This window comes from Wickerhamomyces anomalus, assembly GCF_001661255.1.
Source record: "Wickerhamomyces anomalus NRRL Y-366-8 unplaced genomic scaffold WICANscaffold_6, whole genome shotgun sequence".
Lineage (NCBI taxonomy): Eukaryota > Fungi > Ascomycota > Saccharomycetes > Phaffomycetales > Wickerhamomycetaceae > Hansenula > Hansenula anomala.
In genome coordinates, this window is record NW_017567115.1 from 1010421 (window position 1) to 1025481 (window position 15061).

The following is a 15061-nucleotide window of genomic DNA, read 5'->3' on the forward strand; positions in this document are numbered from 1 at the left end:
TTAACCTACCACACCATTCAAGAATCATTCTTTTAAATCTATAGGTACTTCACTCATTCTTTCATATTCAATCACAACCAATTGAACACCGGTTAACAAAAGACAACACAATATAGTTCCAAATCAAGTTTCATCATATTTAATATTATTACATTCAATAAATACTCAGAAATGAGGGGGGGAATGTCAGGTATTACATAACCAGAATAACCAATTATGCACAATTCATCAATACTCAACATTTCACATCAACTATAAGAAGAATCAAGAATCCACTAATTGTAACATTATATGTATATTAATAGAACATCGGAATTACCTTATATACACACAGTAGAGGATATTCTGTCAGTTATTGAACATGGAATCTGCCATCTTGAAATTTTACAAAATTGTACGTTTTCAATTGTCTCTTATTGATATAAATAACCTGTATTAATCCCCATGTAGTCACTAATTACTCTTCCCTTATGGTATCTCATTGTTGTTTTCATAATTATTGTTCCCGTTATCGTCATCATCTTGAACCAACATTTCTATCACCAGAGTTTGTAATGGACCAAAATCTTTGTTTGCAATCAAATTGAATTCATCTGAGAATAACAAAAAATGTTTAAAACTTGTATTTAGCAGAGTGTTTAGTCCTAGTTCGATCACCTCATTAAAATGATGACAATAGATATGTGCATAGATACGGAATAATCTCTTCATTATTGTCTTCACTAATGATTGAAATTGTGGTGGAAAAGGCTGGTTGATCATTGGAGGGAAAATATTCTCATCATCTAATAAAGACTGAATCCAAAGCATCAATGATTCAACATATTTTGGAGCACTAACGCTAACAGGTTTTGTCAAGTTTGAATCTTGCCATAGATATTCATATTCACTAGTAGCTGTCATTCTTGGACAAGTTTTTGGAGAGCAAAACTCTGTTATAGTACCATATAACATATTTATTTGGTTATAAAAATCAACAACATGGACAGCTAGCCATTCATTTATATTTTCATCTCTTGGTAATTTAACAGCTTGTGCCAACGCAACTCCTGAACCCAACGTTGATTCAACAATATGTTTTATATCTTTATGAGATGTTACTGAGTTATAGTTATGGTTATTGCTGTCATTGTTGACACTTGTTGTGGAGTTGAAACCTTGATTGACACGATTACTTCTCAAAGTTGGATGTGGGTACGCACTCTGTTGTTGTTGTTGTTGATATGGTTGTTGCTGCTGCTGTTGATATTGTGGATAATATGAGTTTGAGGTATCTGGAGAAGCAGCTGTTCCTTGTTGGGTTCTCTTGAACCCTCTTGTTGTCTTTATTGTGTGCCCATTATTCAAATGTCTTTGGTTGAACTTGTCAGTTTTATAGTTCTCTAAAAAACACCAATACAATACTTACAAGCTCTGGAAAAACGACATGTTCTGATTCTTCTAGTCCTTGTGGTTGAAATGATACCAAGCACACAGTTGATGTGAGTGAATAAAAAGTATGTTTCTGATCAAGTTGGTGATGAGCCCGATGATGTTTTGGATTTGATTTCAGTTGTCAAAAGCTTTGTTTACCACTTTCCGGATTGAGACACAAATCGGATGACTTCCCAAAGAGGAAGTGAAAATGATTTGTGAGTTGGATAACAGCCTCAGCCACAACGCCACAGAACACCAGCCACAAGTCTCGTGACATAGCATCAGCCACATTCAACTTCACATCATCAACAATTGAAACAACTGCTCGAGGATGATTGATAAAGAAATCAATCAAGTCAATTTTGAAAAAATGTGTATTCGTTCATTCAAGAAAATTTGATTCATGTCCGAACACGTTGATAACAGCTGGTCTAGAAAGGCTAAAGATATCGTGAGTATTGATGCTTGAAAAGATGCATGTATATCGGAAGCTAACAATCCAATTGAGACTGCTGGGTTTACAGGTGGTGCTGTTCAAGTGTTGATCGGTGAGTCTGATAGAATTTACATATGGTAGGAAAGAAAACACTAACCTTCTTCAACAGGGCAACCGTTTGATCTTGTCAAAGTTAGGTTACAGACTGGTCAATTTGATTCTCCGATAAAAGCAATAACATCAACTTTGAAAAATGAAGGTCCTAGAGCTTTCTATAAAGGTACACTACCACCATTGATTGGTGTTGGTGCTTGCGTTTCAGTTCAATTTTATGCATTCCATGAAGCAAGACGTCAATTGTTGAAGAGATATGGGGAACCTGGGCAGAAAGATCTAACATTAAAACAATTCTATCTAGCAGGTGCATTTGCAGGTGTTGTGAACACTCCCATAACAGCACCAGTAGAACAATTAAGAATCATTTTACAAACTCAACCATCAGGTGAAAAGCAAATTTACAAAGGACCTAAAGATGCCTTGCGCAAGATTTATAACAATCATGGACTTAAAGGTATATTCAGAGGGTCCACAATAACTTTGGCGAGAGAAGCTCAAGCTTACGGTGTCTGGTTTTTGACTTATGAATTCTTGATTCAAAATGCTTTAACTTCAAGAGATGGCTTACAAAGAAAAGATATATCAACTCCAGAGTTGCTACTATATGGTGCATTAGCTGGTGATGCATTATGGATTTCTTCATACCCATTAGACGTCATAAAGAGTAGGTTGCAAAGTGATGGTTTTGGTAAAGATGCTAAGTTCAAAAATTCAATAGATGTTGCATCTCAGATATGGAAAACCCAGGGCTTTTTAGGATTCTGGAGAGGTATAGGTCCTGCCTTAGTGAGAGCCATTCCATGCAGTGCTGGTACATTTGCTACAGTAGAACTCACGCTAAGACTATTGGGATAAGCCAAAATTAAAACAAAAGTTTTTGATGATGTTGAAACTGATTGTAGAACGTGTTCGCGAAGTTTTTTTTTGCGTCTCATGAGCGAATCCAGACATCAGACACATGTCATTTTGGCAGATCAAGTGGTGCACAACAGAGTACCAAATTCGATTGATGAGAATAAGCATTTAGCTCAAAAAAAACACTATCAAGGGAAACGTTGTGTTTTAGTCAGGTTGCAATTGGTTGACATTCCCAGCTAAACTTTTCCAAACTCATATACCCATTTCTTCATGAGCGAGTCTCGACGTGATCAATCTTCAGGTCAGGGTCCAAAGCAAGCATCCAATCCATTTTATTATAACGAGAATGCCATTGCTTCAAGTTCAGAAGATGAACCATCTCCAAAACTGAGACCAGATCCTTCTATTCATTTGAAAGAGGATGTTTTCCAATGCCCTCCAAAGCATTTACCAGAGGAAGAAAAGCAATCAATTAATCCATTCAGAAATGTGGATAATAACAACACCAACAACAACACCAACAACAACGATGGCGACTCTCATTTACCAGACTTCAACAAAAGACCATTAACTGATACTCCTGTCGGGTCAAGCAACACCTCGCCTACACTATCAAATATTAATTCAGAGGAGACTTCATATGAGAATTCACCTGAAATGAGACCAACAATTGACAGAGTTTTAAGCGTTCCTCCAATTAAACTTAGTAAAAGAAGAGCTACTGCAATTGATGTGCCTGGGGTTACCAAATCAAAGACTTCACCAACTGGAGAAATTGCAAGAACAGAAGCAGGCTCAAAGCTAGTGATTGTTATGGTTGGTTTACCAGCTAGAGGGAAATCTTACATTACAAATAAGTTGACAAGATATTTAAATTGGTTACAGCATGAATGCAGAGTTTTCAATGTTGGTAATACAAGAAGAAAAGACTCAAACCATTACGGCCCCGCCAGGGAACCCTTGGAAGATGAACAACATCAACAGAATGAAGATAACGAGAGACAAAAAGCACAAGAAGCAATGGCAGAAGCAGCAGCAACAGCAGCAGCAACTCATAATGAACACGATGCTAGTTTTTTCAACCCTGATAACGTGAATTTCAAAAACATTAGAGAAAAATGGGCAATGGATACTTTAGATCAATTATTAGATTACCTTTTAGATGGTCCTGGTTCTGTTGGTATATTTGACGCAACAAATAGCACAAAGTCTAGAAGACAAAAAATTATGAAAAAAGTCCATGAAAGAAATAAAGATATAAAAATCTTGTATTTGGAAAGTATATGTTCTGATAAATCAATTGTTCATAAAAACATAAGATTAAAATTAAGTGGTCCTGATTATAAAGATATGGATCAAGAATTGGCTTTGAAAGATTTCACTGGAAGATTGGCAAATTACGAAAAAGCGTATCAAACAATTGACGATGACGAAGGTTTACAGTACATTAAAATGATTGATGTTGGTAAAAAAGTTGTTGCTTATAATATTCATGGATTTTTAGCTTCTCAAACTATTTATTATTTATTGAATTTTAACTTGAATGAAAGACAAATTTGGATTACAAGACATGGTGAAAGTGAAGATAATGTTTCAGGAAAGATCGGTGGTGATGCCTCACTAACTGAAAGAGGTCAAAAATTCTCAAAAACTTTAGCAAGATTTATTGAATCTGAAAAGAATAAATTTCGTGAAGATCAAGTGGAACATTACACAGAATTGGCTAGAAAAGGTGAAGTTACTGAAATACCCGCAGAACCAAATTTCCTTGTTTGGACAAGTATGTTGAAAAGAGCTATTGAATCCTCAAAGTATTTCCCTGATGATGAGTATTACATCAAAGAAATTAGAATGTTGAATGAATTAAGTGCTGGTATTTGTGAAGGAATGACTTATGAACAAATTCAAAATAAATATCCTGAAGAATTCAGTGCAAGAATTAAAGATAAATTAAGATATAGATATCCTGGTATTGGTGGTGAGTCTTATCTAGATGTTATCAACAGAGTGAGACCAATCATCAATGAGGTTGAAAGAACAACAGATCATGTCTTATTAATCACTCATAGAGTTGTTGCTAGAGTATTATTGGGATATTTCATGAATTTGAATAGGGATGTAATTACCAATTTGGATATTCCATTACATTGTGTTTATTTATTAGAACCAAAACCTTATGGTGTTGAATGGTCATTGTTTGAATATGATGAAACAAAAGATTGGTTTTTCAAAGTTCCAAAGGAAAACTTACATAATAAAAAGGTTAAAGAGGTTGGTGTTGCCTTTAGAGAAAGAAAATACTCAGTTGTTCCAACATTACCACCAAACTTGAAAGCTGCTAGTAGTAGTAACAGCAGTTCTAGCATCAATTCATCCAATGCTATAAGAATTGGACCTGGGAACCCTTTGGAATCATTGAATAGGGCAAGAGGGAATCCAAATTTGAGTCAGAAAAGTGCTATTGAATTGGATAAATTGTCAGAAAAGTTGGCCAAATTGAAGAATAATTTAAGAAATTAATGCTATATGTCTATGCTTAACGAAATTATTTATATGAGCTCTATTATAATGAAAATTTAAATGAATACTTTCTATTTGTACGTAGCTCTACAATATAATTTAGATAGACAAGACATTTTATGAATACTTTTACAACTTATTTGTGTACAAAACACCCATTGAGTCAACCCAATCACCAATATTTCCGAAAAGACCAATAATCTCATAGCCATGTGGTGGTTCCAAAACACCTTCTCCACCACCCCCTGTATTACCACACATTGGACTCATTCTGCCTGTATTTGTAACAACTTGTAAAGCATCTAACCAAAGACCACTACGAACTATAAAGTGAGAAATAAATTCACCAGGCTGTAAATGGAAGTCAGTGTAGCTATTTGTTTGTTTACCAAATAACACTGAAGATGTGGATCCAGAATAAGGTTGCACAGTTGATTGGTCTTTGATTGATTGGTTTCTAAATCCAGATATTAATGAACCCAGTTTATGTTTATAGTCTCTGCTTGGAACTGGCGGAGTGTTTTCAGGTGCTGAATATGGAGGTGGTGGAGCATCTGCTCTTGTATTAATTCTAACCCCATCAAGTGCCATACCATGATAAATTCTAACAGAGGTGACTTTGGCTGGATCAAACACAATAGGTTGATTGTTGACACGATCTTGACGCCCCAAAATACCAGATTTGATGGCCGTGATTTGGCCTCTTCCCAAACCAAAATCTGATTGTAAGAAATTGGAGGTATCTTGAACCAAGTGTTCAAAATCATTAAAATCTGATTGGTTACCATCAACTGTTTGAACATGTAATGAAAACTTCCCGTTTTGCTTATCTCTAGGTAATTTTGATTTCAATTCATCAACAGTAACATAAACTTCTTGTTGAGGTCCAACACCACCTAAAGATTTTGGTAAAAATTCAATATAACCTTCAGCTAAATCACCAGGGAAAATTTCAATTGCATAAATACCAGTGGCCGATTTTAGCAATGCAGTTCTATTACCGACAGGAAGCAATGAAGCCTTACCTGGTAATCTATTGGTTTTCTGGAATGAAGGGTCAAGATAATCACTTTGTAATGTAAATGAAGGATGATAAAGATATCTCAATAAATCTAACCTATGCCATGTACATTCATCTTTAGGCAAGATAGGCACTAAACCTTGTCTCCCAGTTCTTGTTGAGTAAGATTCCCTTGTCAAATAAGATCTGTTCAATGTAACATAATCTCTGAGCATCACACCTGATTTTTGATGGGGACATCCTAGCAAGTGACCAATCTCATGCATAAATGCACCCAATGTGATGGTTAAACATTCCCAATAAGAACCACATTCATTAGCATCATTAGCAACGTCACTTGATCTCGGTGTAGTATCTAAGAAACATGGAACAACTTGTTCAAAAGCTGCAGGCCACGAATATAACCCATGAGAACCAAAAATGGCTAGTTTAATCTTATCATCACCACCACCTAAAGCTGCATGTGTCAAGATCATGTTCAATTTTTGATCATAATGTGCATCCATAAATATCACTGCTGCTTGAACCGGTTTGTTTGATTCAACAAAGGGACCACCATAGTCTCTTAAAGCATCCATTGCAATTCCAAATAGTCCACCAGTATTGTTACCATTTGGGTTCTGTTGGGCTAGATTTGAATCTCTCAATTCTTTCAAGGTTTTTTTGGAACGCAAGATATGAATCTTGATTGTATTTCTGAATCTTGGGGAGCTCCATTCTTGAATGAATTGTGTATCTTTTGTATATTCCTCAACGAAATTAAAAGTTCTTTGACCAAATCCAGCTCGTAACATTTGTTCATTTGTAAATGCTTGCATCAATCTCCCACCAATTCTAAGTTTCTTGATTGCCAGGTCAACACCATTACCTTCTTGATTCTTCTTTTGAGGAGTGCAATCATAAACACCAGGAGAATCTTTAGCTAGCAACAAACATAAATGAACTGGTCTATTCTGTAACAATGGTTGATAAACAATCTTGAAGCCAACCGCATATGGCTTATTCTGACCATTGGTATCAAACTGAGGTTGACCACCACCCAGTTTGCCTTGACTATGAGTGAAGACTAGTGAGTTTTCACCGGGATCTAGATGGACCAATGCCTTGAAGAAACCCTTGTTGACTTCATAATGCAATGGAGGGAATGCGTCTCCTTGATGGCTCACGGATAGCACACCGTTCTGCGATACGGTGGATTCCCCATGGACTATGAGCAAAGGCGTGTGGACTGTCCCGTTGTTCTGGATATTGTATATCTTAATTGACATCGTTTTGGCCTCTTTTTGCAAGGATAAAACAAAGTCAATCTGGTCAAGACAATATGCTCACCTTATATGCCATCTGCCCCTAGCAGAACACAATAGTTAAGGCCGTTACCCTCTCGTGCCTTTCTCGACTTCTTTGAAATGCCAGCGAACGAGAAAAAAACAAGATCCAAATCAGATCAGAGGAAATTAGGCGAAACTCTGGAAATACAAAAGCCATTCCAAAACCAAACGGGTTCTGTTCAAGTTCGCTCGAGACTCTAGCTGCTAGATATTGCATTTGTGCTTGCCGGCGATTGACTTTTTTATCCAATTGTTTGTTTTGCCAATTTTTCAGAAAAGGACAGCTCTCCAATTATCAACAACAACAACAACAATCATCAAAGGAGTTCCCAATCACCTTCCTTTTGAATCAAGTGAATCCGTGTCTCTTTACAATCTTTTTGAGTTGACCTCACAAATTCATATCTAAGAAAAAGAGAAATGTCTGGTCATAGAAGACGTCATTATCCAACTGCTCAGTATCAAGTGAACCAAGCTCAAGCTGCCCCAGTTCCACAACAACAAGGTGGTTATCCTGCTCAAACACCAGGCTATGGTACTCCTGATGCAGCTGCAGCTGGTGCTGTCCCTGTGAATGGTGCTCCATCTTATTTCACACCAGGTGCTAATGGTTATCCACAACAAGCTGTTGATCCATCAGTAGAAGCTGCTACTCAAGGTTTCAGTAACATGAACATTGCTGGTGCTCCTCAATATGGTCAACCAGCTTACGGTCAACAATATCCACAGGTAGGTGCTGCTCCAATTGGTACTCCTAATGCAGGCGGTGCTTACCCAGGTGCTGCTGGTGGGTACAATTATAATGGTGTAACATCTCCACATGATGCTACTGCTGCAACTAGACAAGCTTTACCTTTAAACCAACTATATCAAACAGATTTATTAAAAGAATTACCACCTCCAATCCATGATTTAACTTTACCACCACCACCTTTAGTCATACCTGCTGATACATCATTAATTCCAAATAATCCAAATGCAAATACACCACCAGATTTCATTAGATCTACTTTAAATGCTATTCCAACTACTCATTCATTACTGAAAAAATCAAAATTACCTTTAGCTGTTGTTCTAAGACCTTATATTTCATTACAAGATGAAACTAATCCTGTTAAATTAGTTAGTGACACTGTTATTGCTCGTTGTCGTCGTTGTCGTACTTATATCAACCCATTTGTCACTTTCACTGAACAAAATAGAAGATGGAGATGTAATTTATGTTCTTTACAAAATGATGTTCCAAAAGCTTTTGATGTTGATGATCATACAGGTTTAATTACAAATAGATATGAAAGAAATGAATTGAATCATTCAGTTGTTGAATTTATTGCCCCACCTGAATATATGGTTAGAGCTCCTCAACCATTATCTTATGTTTTTGTTATTGATGTTTCAATTGCTTCAGTTAAATCTGGGTTATTAGCTACTGTTGCTACAACAATCTTGGAAACTTTAGATAGAATTCCAAACAGTGATTCAAGATCAAGAATTGCAATCATTGGTGTTGATTCCACATTACATTATTTCAACATTCCAGAAGATTCCGAACAAGGTGAATGTTCATTATTTGTTGTTCCTGATCTAGATGAACCATTTGTTCCATCACCAGATTCCTTGTTAGTCAATATTAAAGCTGCAAGACAAAATATTGAAAAATTATTGAGTAATTTACACAATTTATTTGCTGATACTATAAATCCAAGCTTTGCCCTAGGTCCAGCTTTAAAATCTGCACATAACTTAACTCAATCAAGTGGTGGTAAAGTTGTTGCATTTGCTTCAACATTACCAAACGTTGGTGTTGGTAAATTAGTTCAAAGAGATGAGGAAAGTGTTTCTGATAAGCCAAAAGAAGCATCTGCATTATTATCAGCTAATGATTCATTTTATAAATCATTTGCAGTTGATTGTAATAAATCACAAGTTAGTGTGGAGTTTTTCTTAACTTCAGGTACTTATCAAGATGTTGCCACTTTATCTAATCTACCAAGATTTACTGCAGGTCAAACACATTATTATCCATCATGGACTGCAAATAATATTGAAGATGTTACAAAATTATCAAAAGAAATTTCAAATACTTTAAGTTCAGATATTGCATTAGATGCTGTTTTAAGAACAAGAGGTTCAAGTGGATTAAGAATGAGTGCATTTTATGGTAATTTCTTCAATAGATCATCTGATTTATGTTCATTCCCAACTTTCCCTAGAGATCAAGGTTATGTTATTGAAATTTCAATTGAAGAAAACATTACAAAACCTGTTGTTTATTTACAAACTGCTGTTTTACATACAACAAATTTTGGTGAACGTAGAATTAGAGTTATAACAACTGCAATTCCAACAACATCAAACATTTCAGAAGTTTATGCCTCTGCTGATCAATTGGCTTTAACTAATTATTATACTCAAAAAGCTGTGGAAAAAGTTTATTCATCTTCATTAAATGATGCAAGAGATTTATTATCTAAATATTTATTAGATTTGTTGAATGTTTATAAAAAAGAAGTTGTTGCAGGTAATTTAGGTGGTGCATCTCCATTAATGTTTTCAACTAACTTGAGAATGTTACCATTATTATTACATTCTTTATCCAAACATATTGGTTTGAGACCAGGTAAAGTTCCATCAGATCATAGAGCTAATGCATTAAACTTGTTGGCTTCATTACCTTTACCACAATTGGTTAGATATATTTATCCAACTGTTTATTCATTACATGATATTCCAGATGAAGCAGGATTACCAGATTCAGAAACTAATCAAATTGTTTTACCAAATGCTATTAATTCAGGTGCCGAACATTTTGAAAGATATGGGTTATATTTAATTAATAACACTACTGAATTATTTTTATGGATTGGTGGTGATGCAGTTCCAGATTTAGTTAATGATGTTTTCGGTGTTCCAGATATTTTCCAAGTTCCAATTGGTAAATATGAATTACCAGTTTTGGATAATGAATTTAATGAAAAAGTTAGAAATATCATTGCTAAAGTTAGAGAAGGTGATGATACAGTTTTATATCAAAACTTGTATATTGTTAGAGGAGGATCTGCCAATGAGCCAATCAATGCTGCTAATGCTAGAGAAGTTTCAAGTCTACGTCTATGGGCTGCATCTCAATTGGTTGAAGATAGAATCAATAACCAACCAAGTTATCGTGAATTTTTATCAGCAACTAAAGATAAGTTGGCTCAATAGGAAGAACATTTTTTTATATATAATATAAATCGAAAAGCGTGCTTTGTTTGTTTATTTTCAATTCATCTCTTTATAGTTACAATTCAATCTACTTTTAAACTACTTTTGTACTCTTTTTCCATTCTCGTACGGTTATGCTGAGAGTGCCCTGACCAGGCGTGACTTGCACGTGACCTCCAGCGAATTAAATTTTGTTTAAACCAATTTTTTTTTTTTTTTTTTTTTGGGTTTTTTCTGATGTGGTGATATTTTTTTTCCAAAGTCCCTAGTGGAAGAAAAACCAGTTAGAAAACAAATCATATTTACAACTTGTTCTTTTCAATTATTCAATTCAAACGAACTTAAACCCATACATTTGAATATTCCCCTATAACCAGTAATACATATCAAGATGCTACGTTCATTTGCTTCAAGAAACTTGACTAGAAACGTTGCTAGAACCACTCCAGTTAGATTTGCTCAAACTCATGCTATTTCAAATGCTTCTATTGTTGAATTAGAAAAAAGATGGGAAGAATTACCAGCTGTTGACCAACAAGAAATTGTTTCTCAATTAGGTGAACGTCAAAAATTACCATGGGGTGAATTAACTCATGCTGAAAAAAGAGCTGCTTGGTACATTTCTTATGGTGCTTGGGGTCCACGTCGTCCAATTCATCCAAAAGGTGAAGCTGGTAAAATCGCCACTGGTGTCTTTGTTGGTTTAGCTATCTCTGGTGCCATTTTCGGTTTAATTAGATACAACTCTCCAGATGCTCCAAGAACTATGAACCGTGAATGGCAAGAAAAATCTGATGAATATTTGAAATCAAAGAATGCTAACCCATGGTCTACATACTCTCAAGTTCAAAGCAAATAGATCTTTTGAAATTCATCACTAACTTTTCAAGTTCATCGTTATCTACAAGCAAAAAAAATATCTATAACAGCAAAAAAAATTAAAATTAACAAAAACAACACATTTTACAACAACAAATATATCTTATGATTGATATAATTTTTTACTATTCAAATGTTTTCTCATTATTTATTATAATTTAGTAACAAAGTTTTTTTTTTGAACGTTTTTTTGGATGAAGAGAGTCTGCATGATTATATTAATCACAATCAAAATATCATCATACAATTTTTTTTTTATATTACACCCAATCTCTGTTGCCTTTTTTTGAATTGAATTTCCCAAGTTGACTTTATATTGATTTTCATTTTACTTTTTTTTATAACATTTTATTTCGTTTCTCTTTTTTTTCAAGTCAGTATTGGTTTTTGTTGTGTTTTTTCATGATCACATATTAGCATTTTATGAATGAGATATACTATCAATTACAGGAAATTTTTTCAAAGAAAGAAGAGTGGTCATTTTCAATTAGGAGCAAAGGTGTATAAAAATTATATAAAAAAATCTGATTCTATTAGTTTAAACAAGTGCTTATCAGTTGTAGGCTCTGTATCTTTTGGTTGATCTTCTCCTTATTATTTGAGTCACCTGAGATTTGGGTAAACCAGATTTCGCGAATCTGATTTTGAAAAAAATTTGAGAGCGATGAGCATTTCGGATTCAAAAACATTTTGAAGATAAAAAAAAAGCTTGTTGTTCAGCTTTTGAAGATGTCATTCTCTTTTGGTTTCACCCAGGATAATTTTAGCGATGACGAGCTTATAGATGCCGAAAACCAGAACTCAATAGCTCAAGTGGATGTGTCACAAGGTGTGAATCCATTGGATTCATCAAATAAAGATGCCAAACCCCCAATCCATGAAGATTTCTTGAAATTACAACAATCTTTGATAAATATTAGAGTCACTTTTGAAAGATATACAACTCCAAGTGGTCAAGTTGTCTTTAGAAGAGAATTATTTGATGTTAAGCATCAATTAATGAGTGAAGAAGGTGGTGAAAATCAAGATGAAGAATTTGGTGTTTTAATGGGAACTGATACCACTGATTTACAAAAAAATGTCTATGAAGGAGGGTTGAAAAGTTGGGAATGTTCGATCGATGCAGTGGATAAGCTCTCCACTTTATCCGATTCTGAAGTGTTTGGTCAAGGTGATGTTGTTGAATTAGGATGTGGTACTTCATTACCATCAACTTTTCTATTTCAAAGAGCCTTAAAAACAGGCACAACTAACTTAAAGTTCAAATTGTCAGACTATAACCCAGTTGTACTAAGACTTGTTACTTTACCAAACTTAATTGTCTCTTGGGCTTCAACTTTACCTCAAGAACAATTATTAGAATTACAAAGAAGTGAAGATCCTGAAATACCAATTCTTGATGATGAATTACAACTTACACCAGCATTAATTCAAGCGTTTAAGGAAACGCTGGTTAACAAAAACATTTCAATTGAATTATTTTCAGGAGCATGGAACAGAGAATTCTTCAATTTAATCACAAAAGACACCAATAGAATAGGGTTAATAATAACATCGGAAACCATCTATTCTCCAGAAACTTTACCAATAATTGGTGAGTTATTGATTGAATTAATCATGGCATCAAAGAACTCTACTGGGAACATTCCAACTGCCCTTGTTGCTGCGAAGGATATATATTTTGGCGTTGGTGGAAGTTTGATAGACTTTGAAAATTATCTACAAAATAAAATTCAACAAGGAATTTCAATAGAATTCCAAACTGAAAAAGTCAAAGCTGGATTACAAAGATCCATTGTCATAATACGATAGATATTAGCATTAAACAATAGCATTTTCTCCATAGAATTCCATAAAATGTCATGTTTTTTGGGTTATCAAAAGTAGTGGCCCTGAACCATAAAACGAATTCGCGACGTTTGAAGGTGAAGTTCAAAAACTCGAGAATTCATCAACTAGACAAGTAATGGATCTCAGTTGGAAACCACTAGGTCTCAGCCATACAATGTCCAATTCCCAGAATATTGATCTTTCAGACTATGATACATTCCTTGAACCTGACTTCAATCCAATTTCATTTGCAAATGACTTGTTGTTGGCTACAAATTCATCCCAAAATGAATTAGATCTTTCAACTTCAATCAAGAGAGTAAAATTTGATATTAATAACATTGATCTAAACTTGGAAAAAATTAGCACTGATGATCATGACAATTTAATCAAAGAAATCCACAAGAGTATCACATCAAAAGAACTATTCCAACAAATCACACCACAATTAGATCATGTCAACTCTTCATATCAAAGATTAGAGAAAGATATTATTGATCCATATAAAGAAGCAACAAAGATCCAAGATGCCTTGAAAAAATTACACTCAACCTCTTATTTACTTAGATCTGTGACGTATTTCTTATATTTGGTGCAACAAATTGAAGATTTTTCAAATTCAGAGGAGATTTCCAACACCATACCAAATAATTCTAAAATCAACACTAAACTACTGGTAAAATTATCAAAATATCATCAACAATTAAATACCCACATTTCCAAAAACCCAAACCTCAAAAGTCTCAGAATAGTTAGGGAATACGAACCAATAGCAATTGAAAGAACAAGATCTTTACTACAATTATTGAAAAACTCAATCAAATCAATTGATGAACGTTCAATCAAATCAAAATCGGATATCGAACTAAAGGAAATTTTCCAATCATTAGCTCTACTAGATAAATCAGAATTATACAATTCAATCCGTGAATTACTATCTACAAACGTTATAATATCTGTGAATTTCCTAACTAGAGTATTAAACTCACCAAGAAATTTAGAAAATGCATTAGATGAAGTGGCTAAAAAAGGTACGTTAATAAGTAAAATTTCAAAAATATTAGATCAAATAGATTTAAACTCTATAACAGATGTTGAATCGTTATCAACAAGTTCTCAAAACAATGTTTCCAAAAAAAGTTTATTAAATGATTTATTAGACTCTTTAGAAATTGTCAATCTTTTATCTGTATTTTGGAGAGATGTTGCTAAGAAATTTGAATTGAAATTTAAAGAAACTATGAATAGAGGTGGCCCTGTTGCTAAATCTTTATCAAGTTATAAAGAACAAATAAGAGCTTCAATTATTAAAAAAGTTACACAAAGTGATGCAAGTATATCAAAAGATGGTATAGAAGTTAGAATGATGTTGAATTCAGTTTCCACACTGGAGAGAATTAGATAAAACATCTACAGTAGGTTTGAAAGAATATAATACACATTACTGTT

At 34.2% G+C, this 15061-nt stretch overlaps 8 protein-coding genes across 8 annotated transcripts; 6 read left to right on the forward strand and 2 right to left on the reverse strand.

Moving 5' to 3' along the window:
- Positions 1 to 468: 468 nt before the first annotated feature.
- MOB1 (Mob1p) lies at positions 469 to 1341 on the reverse strand (the record flags this gene model as incomplete). The annotated part of the gene is made up of 2 exons (XM_019182290.1): positions 469 to 1138; positions 1199 to 1341. Coding segments are annotated over 2 exons (813 nt in total), but the record flags the coding sequence as incomplete, so codon positions are not given.
- Positions 1342 to 1819: 478 nt separating this feature from the next.
- Positions 1820 to 2824, forward strand: WICANDRAFT_65132 (uncharacterized protein; the record flags this gene model as incomplete). Its single annotated transcript, XM_019183860.1, has 3 exons — positions 1820 to 1867; positions 1925 to 1964; positions 2022 to 2824. 3 exons carry the CDS (start codon positions 1820 to 1822, stop codon positions 2822 to 2824), a joined length of 891 nt encoding a protein of 296 aa, XP_019036991.1.
- A 714-nt stretch (positions 2825 to 3538) lies between these two features.
- Positions 3539 to 5164, forward strand: PFK26 (6-phosphofructo-2-kinase; the record flags this gene model as incomplete). Its single annotated transcript, XM_019180875.1, has 1 exon — positions 3539 to 5164. A coding segment is annotated over one exon (1626 nt), but the record flags the coding sequence as incomplete, so codon positions are not given.
- Positions 5165 to 5476: 312 nt separating this feature from the next.
- Positions 5477 to 7613, reverse strand: WICANDRAFT_97213 (putative metalloendopeptidase; the record flags this gene model as incomplete). Its single annotated transcript, XM_019186574.1, has 3 exons — positions 7039 to 7613; positions 5827 to 6988; positions 5477 to 5745 (listed from the first exon to the last, which is right to left on the reverse strand). The coding sequence occupies exons 1-3, from the start codon at positions 7168 to 7170 to the stop codon at positions 5477 to 5479; spliced, it is 1563 nt and encodes a 520-aa protein (XP_019036993.1). The 5' UTR covers positions 7171 to 7613.
- Positions 7614 to 8365: 752 nt separating this feature from the next.
- SEC24 (COPII subunit SEC24) lies at positions 8366 to 10903 on the forward strand (the record flags this gene model as incomplete). The annotated part of the gene is made up of 1 exon (XM_019182280.1): positions 8366 to 10903. One exon carries the CDS (start codon positions 8366 to 8368, stop codon positions 10901 to 10903), a length of 2538 nt encoding a protein of 845 aa, XP_019036994.1.
- Positions 10904 to 11173: 270 nt separating this feature from the next.
- On the forward strand, positions 11174 to 12084 carry WICANDRAFT_97216 (cytochrome c oxidase subunit IV family protein). The gene has a single exon (XM_019186575.1). It carries the CDS (start codon positions 11295 to 11297, stop codon positions 11760 to 11762), a length of 468 nt encoding a protein of 155 aa, XP_019036995.1. The 5' UTR covers positions 11174 to 11294; the 3' UTR covers positions 11763 to 12084.
- Positions 12085 to 12511: 427 nt separating this feature from the next.
- HPM1 (protein-histidine N-methyltransferase) lies at positions 12512 to 13594 on the forward strand (the record flags this gene model as incomplete). Its single annotated transcript, XM_019182288.1, has 1 exon — positions 12512 to 13594. The coding sequence occupies one exon, from the start codon at positions 12512 to 12514 to the stop codon at positions 13592 to 13594; it is 1083 nt and encodes a 360-aa protein (XP_019036996.1).
- Positions 13595 to 13787: 193 nt separating this feature from the next.
- COG5 (Golgi transport complex subunit COG5) lies at positions 13788 to 15017 on the forward strand (the record flags this gene model as incomplete). The annotated part of the gene is made up of 1 exon (XM_019183861.1): positions 13788 to 15017. The coding sequence occupies one exon, from the start codon at positions 13788 to 13790 to the stop codon at positions 15015 to 15017; it is 1230 nt and encodes a 409-aa protein (XP_019036997.1).
- Positions 15018 to 15061: the final 44 nt, after the last annotated feature.

Bases quoted from the DNA above. Each gene is read 5' to 3' on its own strand.
- WICANDRAFT_97216 (XM_019186575.1), top strand. From the start codon at position 11,295: ATGCTACGTTCATTTGCTTCAAGAAACTTGACTAGAAACGTTGCTAGA.